This window comes from Marmota flaviventris, chromosome 4 (assembly GCF_047511675.1).
Source record: "Marmota flaviventris isolate mMarFla1 chromosome 4, mMarFla1.hap1, whole genome shotgun sequence".
Classification (NCBI taxonomy): Eukaryota; Metazoa; Chordata; class Mammalia; order Rodentia; family Sciuridae; genus Marmota; species Marmota flaviventris.
Window position 1 is genome coordinate 126,370,615 of NC_092501.1, and position 12,105 is coordinate 126,382,719.

A 12,105-nucleotide genomic window follows, 5' to 3' on the forward strand; every position below is an offset into this window, starting at 1 on the left:
CCCCAGCCCTCTACTTTTATTTAAGTCAATAGATAAAAGCTAACCTTTTGACACCAAAAGGGTTTCATTTTGACTTCTAGCTCTGCCATTTTTCAGCTGGCTGACTTTGAGAAATTCCTTTATTCATAAGATTTTTGAAAATCTGCCTATTGGAGAAAATATTTCCCTAACAGAGTAAAATAATTCTTATTTAAGAATTAAATGGTATAATGTGTAGATTGGTTTTGCAAGTTCCTAGAAGGTAGTAAACACCTGTGATATATTAGTAATAATTATTACAGCATATTATCCAGAGCCTGATACCCAGAAGACACCATGGTCTCAAGGAAGTCACGGGACAATGGGAGGATACGGGCAGGTGGGCAGTGGATATAAAGAGGAGAGGTTGGACAGGAGAAAGAAAGGAACAGGGAACAGACTCTGAACAGAAATAACACCTGATATACTTTAAATTTTTTAAAATCAATTAATCTACATGGTAGATGCTTTTTAAAAAAATCTAATTTACAAAATTAGCCAAGGCACATGTAATTCCTACATGGTCACAGAGGAGGATAAGTGGCATTGCCAGACTCCAACCCAGGTTTTCCTCGGAGTCAGAGGATCGGGTACACTTTCGAGTTCAGGGCCAGATATTCGGAAAGGTTCGCTGACATTGTTAAGGAAGAATTTGTGAAAGCTAAATCCTCTTCAGCAGCAGCTCTTTTAAGAGATTCACAAAACCTAGGATCACTATGGTAAATGACCATTTTATGCCCCAGGTCTGGGCACAGAGCAATCCCAGAGAGAGAAATGATAAGAGGTTCTACAGATCATTGAGTCTAACCTTCATTTCAAATAAAGGACTGGGCTTATGAGAGGGTGTCACAAAGCCAGGCCTTGGGCTTTACCACCAGCCCATTTCAGAGCTTTCCACGCTGCCATGTTGAATGTACTTTATTTTTCCAAGAAGCAGATATTCCACCTCCTAGTCAAATGCATAATGGGTGCTTGTAATTGCTATTTAATACGTACCAAATGGTGCCTACCTGAATGGAATTCTGCTCGCATTTAAATGGACTTTCACATTGCTTACATCAGATGCATTCACAAAAAAATGGACTTCTTTTTTCTTTGCAATGAATTCAGCAGTTACTGGCTGCCAGAGAACAATCTGAAGTTTTGGGCAGAGGAGGAAGAATGATAAAGTCAAAGAGTTGTTCGCATCATCCTCATCTGTAGCCAGAGTCATAAAGGTTGTGACTATAAAAGGGACATGAAAAGGACAACGTCTATACACATGATAATATGAATGCCCATTTTGCAGGGAGTTGCTTTTATTCTTCTCATTAACTCTAGTTGCTAAGGAGAGCCTAAAACTTACCAGATACTCAATAAATATTCAGTGAGACAATGAACGAAAAAATGGACATACTTATAACTCAAATATAAAACCAGACATGTATGTCAGATGTTTAAAGGAAAAAATGAAAATTTTGTCTCGAAAGAAAGTTGACTAAACGTTAATCTAATCTAATAAAAATTCCATGTACTTAATATTATTACCATGTCAGTGTTCCTTTAATCTAATTAAGGTCTTTGAACATTTACTCTCAATAATATTTACTCTCAATCTTTTATTTTTATTTTTATTTTTCTCCTGGTACTGGGGATTTAACCCAGGAGCACTTAACCACTGAGCCATACCCCAGCCCTTTTTTATTTTTTCTTTTGAGACAGGGTCTCACTAAATTGCTTAGAGCCTTGCTAACTTGCTGAGGCTGGTTTTGAACCTGAGATCCTCCTATCTCAGCCTCCCGGGTCTCTAGGATTACAGGCATGTACTACCATGCCCAGATATTTACTTTTTAAAATGGTATATTTTTTTCAAAGCACTTTCAAACTCATTTCCTTTGATCATTATAATACTACTTTGATATAAACTAGGCATCATCTGTTATTGTTTTTTGTTGTTCAGACAGCATTAAGGCTTATAGCTAATTTCTCTAAAATCATCCACCAAATAGTAGAACAAGAAATAAAGTTCTAAAGTCTCTGATGATTTCTTTAGTAGTAGTTCTTCTTTATCCTGGTGTGGTGGCTGTGAATATGTGCCATTCAGCTCTTTTGCTGGTAACTGGTGTTCCCAGTGGCCAACCCTGGTGATTCCCATAGTCTGAGGCCACACTGCCCAGTGCTGCAGTGATTGCACTGTGGGTATGTTCACCCAGGTCCATTCCTCCCAGATACAGGGCTCTTACAATAGGCAATTTGGCTAAAGGACTCACCCCTGTCCCCACACCCAGTTCTCCTTGGAACTCCTCTGCAGCCTAGATCCTCCATGCAAGATCCTCCTGCCTGCAGAAGCTTCAGAAGGCATCAGGTCTGCAGGTGCCCCTGCCATCCCAGCTCCCTCCCCTTTATCTTTAGCAAACATTCCTTTTATGGCTCACACTTTGAATCTGGTCTGACCTCTATTTCTCAGAGAATACCAACAACTATGGAGCCACCAGTTTTTCACTATGTTGTTTTCTGACTCCTGTCAATTTTCAAAACCTTAGACATTCTGGGAGATGTGTTCCATGTGTCTTTCATGCTTATTCCTTGGTTAAGAACCACCAATTTATAAGCAAAATTCTATTGAATGTCTTTTACTGTAGTGGCTTTGTAAGGATACATTTACTCTCAATAATATTTACTCTCAATCTTTTTTTTTTATTTTTATTTTTCTCCTGGTACTGGGGATTTAACCCAGGAGCACTTAACCACTGAGCCACACCCCAGCCCTTTTTTATTTTTTTCTTTTGAGACAGGGTCTCACTAAATTGCTTAGAGTACTAACATGAAATTGGCTGAAATGTCAAGAGCACAAATGAAGGTTCAATTTTGGAACCAACAAAGTCGTGTATTCACGAGAAGGGTGAAGCTTATGAGAAAGGAGTTCACATCCAATGCAAAAAAGTGAGACAGAATGTAGGAGGGAATGATGTGGCATACAACGGCATACAAAATGCTACCAATATAGGCACAAATAAGGGAGAAGTTACCTCATAGGTTGTAGTAAGATTCTGAAGAACTTGAACTTGTCTAGAGGTTCTAGGAAGAGCAGATAAAACCTGGCCACTGGGGAAAAAAAGCAAAACAGGATTTTGATGTTAAATAAAAGTGTGGAAATGAAATATCCATCTTTTAAAAATGATACTAGAGGAGCTTTTAGGTAACTGTAAAAAGGAAACAAAATTTAGAAATGTTAGAAGGATAGAGGACTTATAAAAAGAGAATATCTTCTCATTCTTTCTATTCCTAAGCAATTGCAAAATCAACAGCTCTCTTGAGTGGGGTTCAGTTTGCAGAGTACTAACTTCTTCTCTCTGTATCAAAAAGAACAAAATAATTTTTATTTTGCATGGAAGTGGAGAAAGATGAACTCATATGCTATCAGTAGGAATGTGGATTAGTAAAGCCATTATGGAAAATAATATGGTGGCACCTCAAAAAAAAAACATTAAAAATAGAACTACCAGAAGATCCAGCAATCCTTTTATTGGGCATAGACACAATGGAGATGAAATCGGTATGTGGAAGAGATACCTGCACTCCAAGGTTTATTGTGGCACTGTTCACAATAGTCATGGAATCCATCTAAGTGTCCATCACTGTATGAATGGATAAAGAAAATGTGGTACATAGACACAGTGGAATATTCAGTCCTACAAGGAATGAAATCCTGTCATTGGTGGCAACGTGGAAGAACCTGAGGACATTACAATAAATGAAATCAGCCAGGCATAGAAAGGTAAGAATTGCATGATCTTTCCCATCTGTGGAATCTAAAGAAGCTGATCTCAGAAGAGAGTAGAAGAGGGGTTACCAGCAGGTGGGAAGAGGAAGGGATGGGAAAATACTACTCAACAGGTACAATGACAGACAGAAATAGGGAATAAATCCCGGTGTTCTGTTGCAGTAGGGTGACTATGGTAAACTATGTTGGGTTGAGTGTTTTTAAAATAGCAGAAAGAGAAGATTTTAATGTTCTCATCACAAAGAAATGATAAATGTATGAAAAGATGAATACATTAAATAACCTGATTATTATTTGATATACATGTTATCAAAGCATCTCACTGTACATCATTAATATGTATAATTATTAAGTCAATAACAAATAAATTATTTGATACAGAAGAGAAAATGTATGCTGACAGTAGCTTATTGTATTATAGAATAAATGTTTATGAACCCATCACCTGCTTAAGAAATCCAACTTTATTGGCACCCTTGAATCTCACCGTGTGCTCCTTCCTCCTCAAGCCCCCTCCCATGTAAAGGTGTCTACCTTCCTAAATTTTCAGTTTTACTTTTTCCTTTGCTTTTCTTCACAGTATAGACTCTTCTGTTTTCCTACTTTCCTTTTATCTTTCTTTCTTTTTGGTACCAGGAATTGAACTCAGGGTATTTTCCAGCCCTTTTTATATTTTGAGACAGGATCTCACTAACTTATTTAGGCCCTCACTAAGTTGCTGAGGCTGGCTTTGAAGTCTTATTCCTCCTGCCTCTGCCTCTGAAGTGGCTGGGATTGCAGGCATGCACCACTGTATCTGGCAACAGAGTGTAGATGTTTTAACACATATATGGATTCTTGTATGTGTAGATTCTTAGACAGTAAACTTATATTTACTTGATTTAACTTTATGAAAATGATATACTTTATGAATTCTACTGAATCTTGTTTTCACTAACATTGTATTTTCAAGATTATCCTCTGGGGGCTGGGGTTGTGGCTCAGCGGTAGAGCACTCGCCTAGCACATGCGAGGCCTAGGTTCGATCTTCAGCACCACATTAAAATAAATGAGAAAAATAAAGGTATTGTGTCCAACTACAACTAAAAATAATATTTTAAAAATATTATCCTCTTATGGAGTATCTAGCCATATGTGGTCCACAGACTACAAGAATTTCCCTACAAGTGGAATTGCTATTTCATGGGGCACACACAATGCTAATTTCACAGTGTCCAATGAGTCCTTCAACTATCTGTATCAATGGACATCTTCAGTGGTGGTGGAAAAGATTTTCTGTTGCTTCTTCTTGCTAACACCTCATGCTGTCAAATTAAAATTTCCAATTAAATAGTTGGGGGATGAAATCTTCCCATGACTTTTTTTTTTTTGTATCAGGGATTGAACAGGGGGCACTTAACCACTGAACCACATCCTCAGCCCATTTTATTTTTAATTTTGAGACAGGGTCTCGCTAAGTTGCTTAAGGCTTCACTAAGTTGCTGAGGCTGGCTTTGATCTTGTGATCCTCCTGCCTCAGTTTCCTGAGCCACTGGGATTAGAGCTGTGGCCATCATGCCCAGATTCTTGTGATGTTTAATTTTATTTTTCTGACTTTCTAATGAAGCAGAGTTATCTCTTCAATTACTAGCTCATGTGTTATGCTTCTGCAGGTCATCTGCTTATTTTTTTCTATTAATTTGCTTGTATTCTTATAATTATTAACTAGTATATCTTCTTTCTATACATTAGATAATATTTCCTTGTCAGTTGCACATATTGCAAATATATTCTACCAATTTGTAATCTTTCTTTTTCTTTTTCTTTTTTCCTCCAGTGCTGGGAATTGAACCCAGGACCTCAAGCACTAGGCAAGTGCTCTACAACTGAGCAACATCCCAGCCTTTCTTTCTTTATGATGTCTATTTATCTATCATGGACTTATAAGTTTGCACTTTTCATCCATTGTTTCCTTCTAGGTTTGTGTTATTTAAGAACTCCTTCCAAATCTCTCGGATATAATGATATTCTCATTTATCTCTTTTTGTTTTTCTTGCTTCAGCTTTTAAACTTATTTGTGTGCAGTTCAAAGAAGGAGTTGATCTTCATTTTTTCTTACTTAGCATCATGTATCAATTGTGGATACTTTCCCTGGGAACTGATGTATCAATTTGGTCATGTACTAAGTTTCCATACCATCTGGCAGTGAAAACTCTAGTCCATCACACCAGCTTCTCTTCCTGCCACCCAGAAAAACTGCATTTCCCAGCCATCCATGTGGTTGTGTTGAGACCTCCTTCCTGAGCTCCAGCCAGCAGGGATGAGGGTGGGAGTTAAGAGCAGAGTGTCTTCATGCACTGTGCTTCCTCTCATCCTGGGGCTGGAGCAAAGAGTCCCAGGGGTGTGGAGTTGTGTAATGGAAGGAGCCCAGAAGACCAAGTTGGAGAAGAATACTAGAGAGAGCCTGTGATCTTCATTGATTGGTGGTGTCAGTGGGAAATTGTTCTAGTATGAACATTTATGTACCTATTAAATGAAATGTAGAAACACTAACCTGAAGGTGTCAGTATTAGGAGATGAGGAGGGCATGAGGCCCGGTTCTTCTGAATGGGATTAGTACCCACGTAAAAGAAACCTGAGAGAGACCCCATTCCTCTCCAGCATGTGAGGGCACTGGGCCTTAGAAACAGCAGAAACTTTATTCTCAGAGTTCTAGAGGCTAGGAAGTCCAAGGCACTAGCAGATTAGATTTGTCATCTGGAGAGGGACAGTTTCTTGAGATGGCACCTTCTCACTATATCTTCATATGTGAAGGAGGAGGAGGGTCCCTCTGCCCTGATTCTTTTAAAGAGCCTCTTGGTTTGATCTTTTGCTTTCCCATGTAAATTTTAAAAATCAGCCTATAATGTTCCATGAAAAAACATTAGATTTTCGTTATAATTACACTGAATTTATAGATTAACAATTTGAAAAGAACTGATATACTCATGATTGTGTCTTCTCATCAGTACACAAAAAAAGGTTTGCCTACTTGTTTAGGCCTTTTTTAATGGCCTTCAAAAAAGTTTCATAGTTTCTAATTTTAAAATGTTGCATATTTTAAAATTATGTGCTTTAACAGTGACGCCTTTTCTTTTGTAAACGGCAATTTACTATTTCATCTCTTGGTTCTTTATCATCAAGATATAGAAAATAAGTTGGTTTTTTGATATCAATTTTCTATTCACTTCTCTTGGTAATTTCAATTTTTTTCTATTTTTTATATATGACAGTAGAATGCATTACAATTCATATTACACATACAGAGTCCAATTTTTCATATCTCTGATTGTATATAAAGTATATTCACACCAATTCGTGTCTTCATACATATACTTTGGATAATGATGTCCATCACATTTCATCATCATTTCTAACCCCATGCCCCCTCTCTTACCCTCCCACCCCTCTGCCCTATCTAGAGTTCGTCTATTCCTCCCATGCTCCCTCTCTTCCTACCCCACTATGAATCAGTCTCCTTATATCAGAGGAAACTTTTGGCATTTGTTTTTTGGGGATTGGCTAACTTCACTTAGCATTATCTTCTCCAACACCATCCATTTACCTGCAAATGCCATGATTTTATTCTCTTTTATTGCTGAGTAATATTCCATTGTGTATATATGCCACTTTTTTATCCATGCATCTACTGAAGAGCATCTAGGTTAGCTCCACAGTTGAGCTATTGTGAATTGTGCTGCTATAAACATTGATGTGGCTGTGTCCCTGTAGTATGCTGTTTTTAAGTCCTTTGGGTAGAGACCGAGGAGAAGGACAGCTGGGTCAAATGGTGATTTCATTCCCAGTTTTCCAAGGAATCTCCATACTGCTTTCCATATTGGCTGCACCAATTTGCATTCCCACCAGCAGTGTATGAGTGTACATTTTTTCCCACATCCTCGCCATTATTGTTGTTTATCTTCATAATAGCTGAGGGAGTGAGATGAAAGTTTTGATTTGCATTTCTCTAATTGCTAGAGATGATGAACATTTTTTTCATATTCGATAATTTTAATGTAGATATTTTGAGGAGTTTTCTCTTTGCAAGCAATCATTACAACTACACATACTAAGTTTTCCTTCTTCTTGTTTCACTGCTTATACAGTCTCTATTTTGCTCCCTTCTCTTATCCTGTTGGCTTTGATGCCAGTATAATGCCAAACAAAAGTGGAGAAATAAATACATGAATCATAATATTTAATAAAAACTGTCTAATGTTTCACCATTAGAGTGCTTGTAGATTTTTAGTAGATCCCTTCTGTCTGCCTGAAGAAACTACTACTCTGATGAACTTTTTATCTTGAATGGGTATGAACTTCACATGCTTTTATGATATGAGCATGTGAGTCAGTGTCAGTTTTAAGCCCTGACACTTGGTTTAATTTGTTTTCTCACTTTTGCTTTTTCTTTCCATCTTACAATTCTTGCTAGGGCTGTGAGGGATTCTTGGTTTTACTTTATTTTTGCATACTATTTATTCAGAAAGGGAAGAATTTCTTAACAAATTTCCTCATATCTGAAGCACCCTATCGAAATTTGAAGGTGAAAAATATTTAGGTGCTGGGCACAGTGGCACATGCCTGTAAGCTGAGGCAAGAGTTCAGAGCCAGCCTCAGCAAAAGCAAGGTGCTAAGCAACTCAGTGAGACCCTGTCTAAATAAAATACAAAACAAGACTGGGGATATGGCTCAGTGGTCGAGTGCCCCTAAATTCAATCCCTGATTACCACCCCCCCAAAAAGAAAAATATTTAGATAAAGAAAGGCATCAGTGAGGTGAGGGATTGTAGGTCTGTGTGAAAGGCATTCGCATCAATGGCCAGGTTTCCAGGATACCTTCTAGTAACCTCACAAAAACCATGCTATTTAATTTAAAATTAAGCTGTCAGGTGCAATAGTGCATATCCATAACCTCAGCTATTCCAGAGGCTGAAGCAAGAGGATCACCTTAGCAAATTAGTGAAACCCTTTTTCAAAATAAAAAATAAAAACAGAGTAGAAGTTTACAAAATCATAATACAAAAATCAATAGCTTTCCTATATACCAACAATGAATCTGCTGAGAAAGAAATCAGAAAAACAATTCCATTCATGATAGCCTCAAAAAACAAAACAAAACAAAGCTAGGAATAAATCTTAACCAAGGAAGTGAAAGATCTCTATAATGAAAGCTATAGAATACTGAAGAAAGAAATCAAAGAAGACCTCAGAAGATGGAAAGATCTCTCATGTTCATAGACAGACAGAATTAATATTGTTGAAATAGCCACACTATCAAAAGCAATACACAGATGCAATGCAACTCCCATCAAAATACCAATGACATTCTTCAGAGAACTAGAAAAAATAGTCCTAAAATTCACTTGAAAGAATCAAAGACCCAGAATAACCAAAGCAATTGTAAGCCAAAAAAAAAAAAAAAAAAAACAATGCTGAAGGCATCACAATACCTGACTTCAAATTATCCTACAGAGCTAAAGTACCCAAAACTGCATGGTACTGGGATAAAAACAGACACATAGACCAATAGTACAGAATAGAAGACACAGAGACAAACTCACACATCTACAGACATCTGATCTTCGACAAAGGTGCCAAAAACATACATTAAACAAAAGACAATCATGTTAATAAATGGAGCTGGGAAAACTGGTTATCCATATGTAGAGAATGAAACTAGACCCTTATCTCTCACCCTGCACAAAACTCAACTCAAAATGGATCAATGACCTAGAAATTAGATCAGAAACTTCTAGAGGAAAACATAGGGCAGCTTTTAGGCATAGGTGGTGACTTTCTCAATAAGACCCCTAAAGCTCATGGAATAATGCCAAGAGACAATAAATGAAATGGTGTCAATAGCAAAGGAAACAATTAGGAATGTGAAGAGAGACTGTACAGAATGGGAGAAAATCTTTGCTAGCTGCTCTTTTAACAGAGGATTAACATCTAGAATATATTTTTAAAAACTCAAAAAACTTTACACCAAACCCCCAAATAACCCAATTAATAAATGATCAAGTGAATTGAACAGACACTTCTCAAAAGAAGAAATACAAATGGCTGGCAGATATTTGAAAAAAAAAATGTTCAACATCATCAGCAATTAGGAAATGAAAATCAGAACTACAGTGAGACTTAATATCACACCAGTCAGAATGACAGTCAGAGAGAATACAAATAATAATAAGTGCTGGAGAGGATATGGAGAAAAAGGAACACTTTTATACTATTGGTGGGATTATAAATTAATACAACCATTATGGAAATCAGTATGGAGGTTTCTCAAAAGACTAGACATGGAATCACCAAGTAAACCAATTATACCACTCCTTGATATTTATCCTGAAGAATTAAAGTCATCATACTACAGTCATACATACATATCCATTTTTTTAAATAGCAAAATTCACAATAACCAAACTACTAAACCAGCTTAGGTGTCCATCAATGGATGAATGGATAAAGAAAATGTGATATATATATAATGGAGTTTGTTTCATCTATAAAGAAAAATGAAATTATGGCATTTGCAGGAAAATATATAGAACTAGAACCACCATGTTAAAGAATAAGTCAAACTCAGAAGGTCAAGGGTCATATGTTTTCTCTCATATGCAGAAGCTAGAGAGGAAAAAGGAAAAGAAAGGTAGGGACAGATCTCAGAAAAATTAAAGGGAGATCAGTAGAGGAAACGGAGGTGGGAAGAGGGGGCTTAGGAGTGATATAGGCCAAATTATATTGTCATATTGTGTGCTTGTGCAAACATATAACAACAAATCCCAACATATGTACAAGTATAATGCACCAATTTAAAAATGTGGGAAAAAAATTAAAATGGGCTGAGGATGTAGCTCATCCTCAGTGAATTGAATACTCCTAGGTTCAATTCACAGGACTGCAAAATAAATAAATTAAAAATTAAAATTAATTAAATTTAGTTATTTAAAATTATGCTATATTGGTGATATTTGCCAGAGGGGAGCCCATTTTTTTTTTAACTGAACAGGATTTTTCTTTTATTTTTGTATAAACATTGCCCTTGAGATATGGGGATAAATAGTTTTCAAATCAGAAGGAAAACATTTCCCTCTTGTTTTATTTAAAACTAATTTTAGGCTTTGCTTCTAATTAAGGTGGAAAAATAAGGACCACTATACCCTCCTGCCCAAAAGAACTAAAAATCTGGACAAAACAATGAAATGATGATCAAGACACTAATCGGCAGCAACATGGTGACATGGTACCCTGGATTGGAGCCTGGAACAGAAAAAGGGCTGTTTCAGTCAGCCTTTTTGCTGCTGTGACTAAAATACCTGACAAGAACAATTTTAAGGAGGAAACATTAATTTGGGAGCTCATGGTTTCAGAGGGCTCAGTCCACATACAGCCAGCTTCATTCCTCAGGGGTTGAGATAAGGCAGAACATCAGGGTGGAAGAATAGGGCGGAGGGAAGCAGCGCACTTGATGGTCAGAATGGGGGGGGGGGAGAGAGAGAGAGAGAGAGAGAGAGAGATCACTCATCAGATGCAAAATATATACCTCAAAATATATACCTCATGCCCCCAATGACCCACCTCCTCTAGCCATACTCGACCTGCCTTTAGCTATCACTCAGTTAATTCCATCAGGGGATTAATGCACAGATTGGTTTAAGGCTCTCATAAACCCATCATTTCACCTCTGAATGTTCTTGCGTTGTCTCACACATGAGCTTTTGGAAGACACCTCACATCCAAACCATAACGTGGAAAAAATGATGAAATCCAAATAAGATCTGGAGTTAATAGTTATGGATAGTTTTGACAAGTATATCATGATAAGATAAGGTGTTGACATAAGGGGAAACTGGGTGAGGGAGGTACACTCTACTATCTTTGCCAATTTTCTGAAACTCTGAAAATATTTCAAATAATAACTTTTATTCAAAAAAAGAGAAACACCAAGAGTGACAAGAGTACAGAAAGGGTTATGATAATTACTGTTTGTCATTATTCACAAAAAAGATGAGGGGTGGGTCAGAATGTGTGAGAGAGCATAGGTCTCACAGTGGCAGGAGACCAGGGGCACAGCGGAGGAGGTAGCAACCTGTTAACTGCTGCCAACACGCAGGTGAGGAGGCAAAGAGAAGAACGGTAGCTAAACAGAAGTGAATTTGAGAAGTTGTTTTAGTCCTCCCCCTAAGAAGGTTGTGGATGCATACTGAGAAACTTGGACCTCATCTTGTAGGTAATTAGGAATTAGGAAAGTAACATGATTGTCAGCAGGCAAGAAGATAGGTTTATTTTGGGAAACTTGATTAAAGG

The 12,105-nt window shown here is 37.3% G+C and overlaps 1 protein-coding gene across 1 annotated transcript in view; it reads right to left on the minus strand.

Annotated features, from left to right (window-relative positions):
- The window catches only part of Cpb2 (carboxypeptidase B2), a 36,701-nt gene extending 27,408 nt beyond the window's left edge, over positions 1-9,293 (minus strand). Inside the window, 4 exon segments of the mRNA XM_071611743.1 lie at positions 1,029-1,153; positions 3,027-3,111; positions 9,042-9,100; positions 9,282-9,293. Coding sequence (XP_071467844.1) covers positions 1,029-1,153; positions 3,027-3,111; positions 9,042-9,100; positions 9,282-9,293 — 281 coding nt within the window.
- Between the last annotated feature and the right edge of the window lie 2,812 nt (positions 9,294-12,105).